The sequence below is a fragment of the Colias philodice genome, chromosome 25, assembly GCF_061535455.1.
Source record: "Colias philodice isolate Cphi_HAF_F1 chromosome 25, ilColPhil1 Martin Lab GWU primary, whole genome shotgun sequence".
In the NCBI taxonomy this organism is placed as follows: domain Eukaryota; kingdom Metazoa; phylum Arthropoda; class Insecta; order Lepidoptera; family Pieridae; genus Colias; species Colias philodice.
In genome coordinates, this window is record NC_143110.1 from 3,315,390 (window position 1) to 3,327,672 (window position 12,283).

A 12,283-nucleotide genomic window follows, 5' to 3' on the forward strand; every position below is an offset into this window, starting at 1 on the left:
TCAAAAACCGGGAAGGGATCTTAATAAAACACTATATTTAATAGAGGACGTTCTTTTCAGTTATTGAAATAAAAAGTAATTAAATTTATGGGTCCACAATATATTCTAGCTTCAAATATAATAACATACATTAAAATGTCACTTGCATATTCGTTAGATTAAACAGATAAGTTTTTGTTACTGGCAACAATTATGATAACCTTATAAAGCTGGCCATAACTGGCAACACTACCGTACAAGGATCTTATTTCGATTGTATAGTTCACAGTTCCCTTCATTGTGTACACGCTATTGTTCTAACGGTTCATTGTATCAAACATTTAAAACATTTATAGACTGTACGAAAGATTGACTGATTGTACGAACTGTGAATGTTTTCGTCAACAATAACCGAAAGCTCCTCCAATACTATTGTATTGTGATCTGATTATAGTTTGGGTTTTCATTCTATTATTCAATTATTTGTGGATAATTGCTACATATTGTTCGACTTTATTGGAAGGTGAAACATGTGACCTTAATAGAAGAATGGGGTAATTTTAACCTAGACAATCTGTATGTACATATATGCAGTACTGATAAAATGATATCAAAGAATCTAAAGTAATAGTCTAATGTTTATAAAGTATTGTATTATTGTTTTCTGAATTAGGCATGGAGCTTGTTCAGTAAATTTAAGTTTAATTTATAAACTCAAGTATGAGACAGATATAACATAAAACTTAAAATAGAGCCGATGCAGATTGCTCGTTTCAAAGCTATACAACGATATTATCGTATTATAAATAACAATATACGCTGAGAAATCCCTCACAAGTTTCAACTCTTCACGATTAACTTTTAGTTGATCATCTATTCGTTACAGATTATTCTACAGACATTAAACTGTAATTATTCATGAGTGAACACCATGCCCTATGCCGTATACAGCTAGGCAATGAGATTAAACAATAATAAGGATGAATATCGTATCATAAATCATTGTCGTTGGATAATTACACCGAATCTCATAATGATATCGTAATAATCTATAGATGAATTTCCCACAAGCACGTTGCGAAACGGCCCGCCGGCTTTCTGGAGCAAGGTCGCCAAGATGGCCGCTAAAGCAAGATGGTGGTATTGTCAGATGCTTTCGTGCCAATTAGCTTATGGTTTTTATGATTGTGTTTTTTAAGTGCAAAGGGTTTTATGGATGTAGAGTATTTTATTGTGTTATCTTTACTTAATATTTTAAAGCTGAAAAATTTGTTTGTTTGAACGCGCTAATCTCAGGAACGAATGGTCCGATTAAAAAATTATTTTGGTGTTAGATAGCCCATTAATCGAGGAAGGCTATATAGGCTATATATCACGCTAAGACGAACAGAAGCGGAACAATGCGGGTAAAACCGCGGGGCACAGCTAGTTTATATTTAAAAATAGGTGAAAGTTACGTTATGATAATGAAGAAAACAAAACCAATGTCACTTTGTTAAATTTTGAAAATGTTGCGTAGAACTTGTCATAATATAAATGATCTGAAAATATCGCACGCTAATTATGTAAATAGGGCCTTATCGCCGCCAGCGATCTCCGCTAAGCAACCAAATTGACAGGAAAACGAGACATAAGTATTATATACTTAAAACTTATTACATTCAATTTAAAACAAGAAATATAAGTTCAATTTGAGAGTGATTTATTAAAATAACGCTTTCGTAATCGATTTTATTGATTTTTATCTTAAGTGCCTTTTTTTAAGTGTCGTTTATCTGAATCAATCGTGATTGTTTTAAAGGTAAAGGTGAAGTTATTTATCATTTATATCGAAAGAATGAGAATTAAGTGAAATTTAATAGAAATGATTAAAGATAATCAATCGAGCGTTAAATCGAACCTACAAAGTAATAACTTATTTCATTTATTTCACTTTAATCAATTTATATTTTCAATTTTGTCAACGTAATCATAATTATAAGGCCGGCAAAGCACCTTTAACACTTCTAGAGTTACAAGTGTTTATGGGCGGTGGTGACCACTTAACATCAGGTGGCCCATCTGCTCCTTTGCTTGCTCTGACATAAAAAAAAATAATAATTTCATCATAAACAACTATATCAAACATTCACCTAAATTTATTTTAGATACGCTTTCATCGTAATTGTAATAACAATGCATCTATACCTACATACAAACATGATCAATAATATGTCATTTTACAATTCACAAACTGCTATTCATTTAAATATCTAATTTATGCGTGTGTGCCACACGTGTCAGAAGTGAAACTTCTTGGGAAACATTCAAAGATACCAAAATCATGACCGTGACATGACACGACGATTGAAATTTTACTCTCAACGCGCCTAAAGATGTTTCACTTCAAATAATATCTTAGTAGACATTATGAATACCGAAATACCATGCCAAAACAAACCCCGTCTCTAAATTTAACTACAACTCTCTATCGAAATGTGTATTCAAAATAAATATCACAACATTGGAAATCAGCAAATAATCGATATTGGTAAAGTGCAAGAACTGCAACCCGTGACCTGTTACATTTATTCGAGCCCGAAATCATGATTAATTCGCCACTTTCGCCTCGACTCGGATAATCGGCACTCCAAGGTCGGTATTGAAATTATCTGTAACAATTACTGGCTGTTTTTCGTTGTGGCAACATTCTTCTGAGGGGCTAAATTATATCTATACTTAATATTATAAAGCTGAAAAGTTTGTTTGTTTGAACGCGCTAATCTCAGGAACAACTGATCCGATTTGAAAAATTATTTTGGTAATAGATAGCCCATTTATCGAGGAAGGCTATATATTATCACGCTAAGATCAACAGAAGCGGAGCCACGTGGGCGCAGCTAGACACGAAAACAGAAATATAAGTATTATCTATTTATAGTGTGGGTAAATGATGGCGCTAGACGGTAAATGATGGCTTTTCTGGCATTTTTTCACACTGGAAATAATACTGCTAAAAGGCCTGGGCTTACAGTTTACACGTGTATAAAATTGTAAATTATGAAGAGAATCTATAGCAATTGATATGCTTTGGAAAAGAGTTAAACGCGAGGACGGCACGCTTTACTTAATATTATTTTTCTTAGTTAAAGTTTTGTTTCATATTCGCATCACACTAAAGTGTATTAAATAAATTGTTACAAATGTATTTTCCTGATCGTAACATAAAGTTTTCATTTTCTTTAATTTTTCCTCAAAATAACAATCTACATATTGATATAATTAAATGTATCTATCCTAAATGGTTTTGAGGGTTTTTCTAATTTCCGCAAGTTTTATATTATAGCGTCACCACACTAGCCTTCTTCTAAACTATGACTGTCTCTGCTCATTAGTCACATTTCTTTGGAATTATCACAACCATAATATTTATTTTAGTTGTAATTTTATAGTTGTAAATTGCGTCATTCATATTTCCTGTATTTTACAACTATGATGGAAAAATTGGCATTCAAGCATTATTATATGTATTTTATTTTTATTAATAATGTGACGTCGTAGATTCGATCCTATATAGAAAATTAATAATTTTGCAATATTACAGGGAAAACCAAGGAAAACACAAACTAATAATGTAATTTTTTTTTAATAAAGTCACATTTTAGTACATTGCCTTTCTATGTAAGCAAAAGCTAGATATTTGTCTAAGCTGAAATAAAACATGATAAAGATCATAGATTTATTTTGTAGCTTCAAGTTTAAAGCCTTCGATTATTCATTAAAAGGTCACTACAAATAACTCCATTATTTTTGTGCTTTGGGCAATATATTGATTGTTATCTCTTAAAAGGGAATTCCGTACATACTAATTTGGAATATTGAAAATGAATTTAAAATCGATATAAAATAACATTGTAGTTTGAAATAAAATTTATATGCATTGTACAGACAATTGTGTAACTGGGTTTAATAAGTCGGTAACTCATTTTTAGCAATTTTATTTTCCATTTTTCAAACCATTCTTTTTATTAAGTAGAATTGTTTAAAATTTGGAAATTCAATAGGGATCAAAACCTAGAAAATTGTTACGTATACGTGTAATGCCGTAGACTTAAACTAGTCATATAATATAGACACAATAATTATAAATTCCCCGAACACAAGACAAAGGAAGCGGTTATAGACAAAATTGTAATGATATTGGCGTTATATAATGTTTACAAACAATTTCGGTTCACATTTGTGCCAAGCCTCAAGATCATTTATCCCATGCGATAATAAACCTTATCACCAATATATAAAGTACAAATTTGCATGTGCGTATAGGTTACCTAGATGGTTACCTAACGTTTCCTATTCGAACTAGAATTACGGTTGATATGATTTAGATTCTCGGCGTATTGTGGGAAAGTACAGTTACGTAAAGTGTGCTATAGTTCTTAGTGTACTTCGAAATGCCCTGAGGAAGATTCCGTGAGGAGATTAACAAATTCCTTGCCACTTCCTATAGTTCTTGTAAGATGTAGTATTTCTTCCTATTGGGAGTTCAATGTAAGGCAGCTAACTTGTTATGTTATATACCATAGGGCATAGATAATATAGGGTAATGTAATGCAAAAATTTAATACAGACTTATCTAGATGTTTGTCCCGTGTCTCCTAGTGGGGTAATGCTGATGTAGGTATTTATTTATATATTAAATAAAGTCTTACCAACTAGGTACATAATGTTTGTTAGAATATTTCATTAGGACTAACGTATCTTAATTATATTATACTTGCATTCTGCCTACTGTATCTGTTTCACTGATCGATTTACTTCGGGTAGGTGATCATAAAGTTTCGATTGTATATCCACCTCTATCTCTCTCTTTCAATTATTTGTTTCATATATGTACTAATAAATGCATTTAAATTAAAAGCATTCAGAAAAAAACATACATTCAGACTACAATGATATTCAATAGTGCATTGTAGTCTGGTGCCATGTTAATAATTTTATTCGATTTAAATTAAAATATTGTTACATTCAGTTGTAGTTATTGTTGCTGTTCAGTGTTTAAGGCGTAAAGAAGAGACAGACAGTCAATGAGAGTTACTTATACATAATATTATTTAGTAAGGATAAAATTATTATAAGAAGATAAGAAGTTTTCTTATTTTCGCGGTCAAAATTGATGAAATTAATAAAAACACGATAGGTATTTAACCTTTACAAAAATGAGTTCATAAGCCAAATGATTGATCGCGTTAAAAAAAATGTAAATTCCACCTTTTTGTAGGCCTTTGTCCAATAGTAGAGCAGTATGGGCTATTTTATAAATAATTATTATTGTTAAAACTATTAATTACCAAGGTGATCTTCCCATATTATGAAATGTTAAAAGTATAGCCTCTGTGTGCTTGCCATATTTGGTAATAATTATTGTTGGAATGCGGTCTAATGATCAAGGATCAATATTAAATAATTTTGTTCTTATTTATAAGGTTACATTAAGTTTTAATGTTGCATCTATTAATAGAAAACAGGCGTTGGATAAAAGATTTGAATTATTTATAAGGCACTATAATAGTTTAGTACTTTTTAACATTGCATAAGCGGCTTTTAATGTTGGTCGGTTTATATGAACTAGTTTTAAAGAAATGTAACAATATGCAGTTATTTAATAAATTATGATTTCGCTTATTGATTATAATATTTGCAAAACTGCGAAGTTGTTTCCTGCGAGAGTTATCTGTTATCACTTATCAGCATCATCTATCACTACATAGTATAAAACAAAGTCGCTTTCTCTGTCCCTATGCCCCGTATGTATGCTTAAATCTTTAAAACTACGCAACGGATTTTGATGCAGTTTTTTTAATAGATAGAGTGATTCAAGAGGAAGGTTTTAGTATATAATTTATTATGTTTTAGACAAAGCGAGCGAAGCCGCGGGCGGAAAGCTAGTATTCTATACAGCAAAAATCCTTTTCAAGGATAGAAGCGAACTAAAAACACAAATAAGAACACAAAAATATGCATAAAATTCGTATAATAAAAATTTAACGGAGAAAACGCGATCTTAGATCTAGTTACTGAAATCAAAGATTACTTACATACTAACTTTTGTTTTACGCAAATAGTAACACATAATATTATATTTTAAAATGAAAATACAAACCAGACAAAAACTACCTACTTAAAATATTTTTTACAACCAATGCACAACTATTCAAATAATTTAAACTTCGCAATACGAGAGCAGTGATAAAAATTATGCAACTCGAGGTGAACATTAACATAGCAACGTAACTGATATTACAGCAAGCAATTAGAACCATTATGACTGTAGATTAATGGCTATAATCGCATGTACAGATTTAATATTAGAAATATTTCATCTTGCATGTAGGTGAGCACTTCCGATTAGTATGGAATTTCAAAGGCTGACCACTTATTGTACTTACCATTATCATGTTCAAGTAGGAGTGACCGGTGGCCATGGTACCGACGCGACAGCAATGAAAGTCGCTTAACGTTGTTTTTTTTTCTCTATTTCTTTATATCTTTAGTTTTTTATAACTTACTAGCGGTCCGCCCCGGCTTCGCCCGTGGCACATATGAAAAATAGATGTTGGCCGATTCTCAGACTTACCCGATATGCACAGAAAATTTCATGAGAATCGGTCCACCCGTTTCGGAGGAGTATGCAGACTAACATTGTGACACGAGAATTTTATATATAAGATGTAGAGATGTTTGTTTGTTTCATTATTTGACCTATATTTCGCTTTTCGTTGCTGTGTACATTGTATTTTCTTCTCAGTATTAAATAGTCCTAAGTAGTAGAACACATATTTCGTAACTATTTCAGAGGTTACAATAAAACTTAAGGTTTTTAAGCTCATTACTTTTAGCAGTAGGTATACGACTAAACAACAATGCGTTTACAAAAGTATACAACATAAGAGCTTTTAAATCCTCAACTATTAAAACCTGCAGTTTTTTATATATTAAAAATACATATAACGGAAACCATTAATATCTCTACAATTGCTAAACTCTAGGGCAGCCAAATAACCATTTACCTATATAAAAATTCATATTAAAAGCTGTAACGTTTGACCGCTTTCAAGGCTCACTTGTTTCAGTGACATTCAATAAAATTATCAATACGGATGTACATGTATCTAGGTTATAATGGTACTAGTTTTTATATTCGACTGTACGTAGATATAGATTACTAGATAGGACACGTCTTATTACAATGGACCACGGTATGTATTTTCAGCTTAGTACTTACTGCTGAAAATACAAACCGTGAAAACCTATTCTTAATTTGATTATTTCAAGTATCTGCTAAAAATCTTTACAATAACTATAGCTGAAAATAGATGGAGGACTATTAATTTTTTAGTAAGTTATCGGTCCGTCCCGGCTTCGCCTGTGGTACATGTTTATGTTCTCTACATAAGAACCATCCTCGTACTTCAAGGAATATTATAAAAAAATAATTATTGAAATTGGTTCAGTTGCTGTCGAGTTTTGCGCTTGCTACACATTTGGGGATTTTATTATTTAGAAGACATTCTATCTGTCTTTCCAGAGAATTTATTTGTTTACAGACCATAAATCTAATATAATATTTTAATCACATATTGATAATTGGTATAGGTCGTTAAGTCAATGGATGATTCAGAGTTTGTATTATTAGTAATATCAGACATTGAAAATCATTTATCACCAATTACGTTTAATTTTATAGAAACTAGATCACTATACAAACACATCTTGTAAATAGGTAGTTATGCAATCACATTAGAAAAAAAATATTCATCATCAAGTATTAAAATACCTATCTATTTACTTAATATATACTTATCCCATATCGTCAGTTTTCAGTCAGAATTTAAATACAAAAGTTTCAAAAATTAAAAAAAGATTGAGAATAAATTTTGAAAACAAAGCTTTTCTTTACTCTACAATTTTAGATACGTTATAAAATATTTATTACAAAAAAAACAGCAATGTTACATTTTAATTATGAAGCGTCATGTTGTTTTCATTTTCTATATATCTTAGTATTTGTCTACCAATAAAATGCATAAAGGAAATGTATTAAGGATATGCATATAACAAATCTGATCTTGAAATCTATGAAATTGATGTTTAATTAGTAGAATTATTGCACTTTTGAGAATTTCGACCTTCCGCCGTTATATGCCGTGTATAAGGCCACTAGTTTGGCTTTTGCTTGATAAAATTCGTCTCATGTTATTTATTTATTAATCATTTTAATTATATTCCGGTTTTGATGGAGAGCAAGTGACTCAGATGTTTGGATTGCACTAATTTTGATTCCAAATATTTTTTTTAAGTCACTATGAAATAATACTCGTTTCATAATTTAACGTTTGATGTTTTTATATAGATTTTATAGAAAATTTTAACCATTGAAAAACTCATGCGCAGTAAATTACATTACCAAAAAATACAACAAAACTAAATAACTATCCTCACGTTTATTTGTGAATGTAAAATTGCATCCAACAAAAAATCTTCTGTATAACACAACTAACATTATTATCTCTATTGTTGCAGATTCACGAGCACATGACCCCCGATGAGCTTCGGAATGTCTTCCACGTCGACCACCACAGCCTCGTACCAGAATACCACCTAGTTCAGCTCACCCACCACATGGCTCGCCGGAACATTCCAGCAACACACCGTTCCAATTCACACACACAAAACTCCGGAAAAGTTCCACACGAGAAATCTTCCAAACCGTGGAAAACGGAAACGAACCTTCCATCCCTTCTCAACGATGAAATGTTCGTCAAAGCTAAAGAATCAATCCAAGACGTCGATATAATAGGTGATTTAAATAATACAGTGAGCGTGCAGTTCGGAGTAACGAATTCTAGTGAAATTAGTGATAGTGATAGTGAGACCAGTGGTGATGTACATAGAATTGAATTAGAGGCGTTCGGGAAACAGTTGAAGTTGGTGTTGAAGAAACAAGAGGGGTTGGTTAAGAAGGACGGACTCAGGATGTGGAAGGCGCTGACGAACGAGTCGCAACCGCACGGCGTTGATTACGAAGAAATGATTACGGTAAGCTTTGAAATAATTGTTATGTTATAAAAGAAAGGCCAGACATTATCTTAAATTAAAGTATTAATGTAAGTAATGTAAGATACAAATAAATAAATGAATTACAGGATAATTTCATGACGTAAGTAGGAATGGTTTATATCACAATGTTAATCTGTTAAATAAGGAGAGATTATAAATTAAACGTAAGCAAAGTAGGTTTATATAAAGGCAGGCTATGAAGGTTTTAAATAAGGCAGATGTAAGATACAAATGAATAGATAAGTTACAGGCATATTACATAGAGTGAGCAGGAACGGTTAGTATAAGCGCAATGTAGATACCGAAACTGTGCTTTGAAATCTTATCTGTTAGAAACAAAGAATTGGACACAGCAATGAGAATTGCGAAAAAGTTAATCTATAATTTGAAATATTAGAATTAAGTGTAATAGTTAAGAAATGTAAAAAAACAGGCCATTTGCGACAACTCATTAATAAACTCTGGCGTAAACATAAAGAGCTTGCGACACTGTTAATTACCAATTTCACAAATGAGAAGACGCTAATGAGACAATAATTGCTATGGAATAACTTTCCTTATAAGCTTAGCCATATATTACACGGAGAAAAGCGAAACTTAGAAAATACAAAAGATGCAAAACGTAACAAAAAGTATTGAGATGTTATACAATCGGGAGGCATTAACATTCAGAATGGAAAACATTCGATTAATCATGACACGATAATGATGCATAAGTCAAAGGTGTTAGGGCGTTGGTTGCTTGCATTAATATTATGTTATTACGTGGTGCATTGTAAGCAATTGTTCTAGAAGGAATGTAAAAAATGTACTCGTCTCTGTGCGGTGAAAGCGTTCATTATTCCCACGACGACTTATCTAACGAACTTAAGTGATATTCTGTGAAACTAATATTGTGTAATTTTTATAATACTTACCTACATACACATATAAATGTGTATAATTAGTGGTTATACTGTTGCAACATTTAATTAAGTGGGCGAAAGGTTAGAATAAGTAGTAGGATGACATCAATTCAAAGTGTTTCAAGCTTTCGCAAGGTTTAAACTGAATTGCATCAAATCGATCGGTCAGAAAAAAGGAGCTCAATTTCTGAGCTATGCATTAAATTGTGTTATATTCTCGAAGATAAGGACTTTCTTCAACCAGGTAAACTAAGTTTTTCGTGGGTTTGTTAAATGTCAAAAACAATTTTAATCGTATGTGTAATTTTAACATCCCGTATCTTACAGACACAAAAAATACATGGGATATTCTTACAATTGTAGTCTTGCTTTATAATATGTGTATCGGAAAAATAAATTTGTTCACGCTATATAATATTATGGTGCATTGGCAGCTACAATAACATTTATTTCATCACAATAAAAATTGTTAATCTTATATATAAAAATGAATCGCAAAATGTGTTGGTAAGCGCATAACTCGAGAACGGTTGAACCGATTTCGATAATTCTTTTTTTATTATATTCCTTGAAGTACGAGGATGGTTCTTATGTAGAGAAAACGTAAATAAGTACCACGGGCGAAGCCGGGGCGGACCGCTAGTTTACAATATTTATATCATATCAGTATTATGCACTGGCCTGTCACTGTGACATTTCACGCATATTTAACAAGTGCAATTAATTGTATTGTATCCAAAGTATTGTGAAAGTGTAGTAATCTATACTAATATTATAAAGCTGCAGAGTTTGTTTGTTTGAACGCGCTAATCTCGGGAACTACTGGTCCGATTTGAAAAATTCTTTCGGTGTAAGATAGCTCATTTATAGAGGAAGGCTATAGGCTATATATCATTACGCTACGGCCAACAGGAGTGGAGCCACGGGGGTGAAACCGCGTGGAGCAGCTAGTAATAAATATATCTTAAAATACATGTGTAGATGTGTAATTAACTTTTAGAACGTATATACTGAGATTTTTTATAATCTCTTAAATTATTTGATAAACATACCTATGCTATCTGTAATATACCTTGTTTATTGACTACTAGCTTTCTGCACACGATTTTGTCCGCGTATTCAAAGAAATATCCATGGGATTAAGATGTCCCTACGTTCAAAAGTATCCAATTCTCCCATCCTATCCACAGATCCTATCTATCCCCGGATACAAGTCGACAACAACGCTACTAGGGCCACAGCAACGTTTATGTAATACGCCTAACAATAAAATCAGACCTACGAAATTCCCAAGATAGACTAGGTTCCGTTAGTAATAAATTTCAATGCTAATTACTGTATAATTTATGCCGTCTGTATCACACGGACAGTTGACATGGAACAAACCTTTCGTCCTTGTAAAGACATCAAGCACGCCCTGGTCGGAGGCATTTGAAATATTTAGTAACCATGATTCATTTTGCTGGGCTTGTACAATATTAATTGGGTATCAAATAGCTTACCGGCTTCTTGACCTATTTGGTCTTATGTTAAATATAGGTTTTGATAATGTATATGTTATTATATTAATTGACTGCTCCTTCGCGAAGGACGATAATTTCTCATATTACAGTAGTACCTACAATTCTTCTCTTTGGTATAGTATTTCGTCACAATTAGCACAAAATTCGTAGAATTGTTAAGGCGTAGTCTACGAAAAATTGATCTTGCAACATCACATCTGTGTGTGTAGCAAATTTTATTCAAATTTGATCAGCTATTCTTGTAAGAAAGACTCTAATAAATTGTCCAAAACGAGGTTAATATGTACGTATAAGTTTTAAAGTACAAGATTGTGCTTATTTAACATTTAAAGAGTGTTAAATGAAATAGCCAAGAATATAAATTTGATTTATGTATGAAAAAAGGTCATTAATTAGGTCAATAAATGTACCAATACGTGTAATAATCGTTATATAGAGCAACCGTGTTCAAACTTGCATATCGATCGTGCATCAATATATCAATTTCCCTGTATGCAAATGTAAAGAAATGAATCTATTGTTTCTAATAGGAAACTATTTGTACTTTATAATGTGTTACGCAATGCTGTTGTTCCTTGAATCGATTGAGTTATATTGATGAACTGTCTGTAATAGTATTTTAGTTTAGTACATAATATACAGTTAGTTCATCGAACGTACCTATTTTAGAGTGTTTCCACCGAATCATTGCATAGTATAAAACACAGTCACTTCTCGCTGTCTGTCTCTTTATGGTGTATGCTTAATTCTTTAAAACTACGCAAAGATTTTTATGCG

General features: G+C 31.9%; 1 protein-coding gene across 2 annotated transcripts in view; it reads left to right on the forward strand.

Annotated features, from left to right (window-relative positions):
* Positions 1 to 12,283, forward strand: part of sona (sol narae metalloprotease) — a 115,354-nt gene that overhangs the window by 72,641 nt on the left and 30,430 nt on the right. For both annotated transcript variants that reach the window (XM_089710778.1, XM_089710777.1), the window contains exon 3: positions 8,542 to 9,057. In XM_089710778.1, coding sequence (XP_089566904.1) covers positions 8,542 to 9,057 — 516 coding nt within the window. The remainder of the gene's footprint in view (positions 1 to 8,541; positions 9,058 to 12,283) is intronic.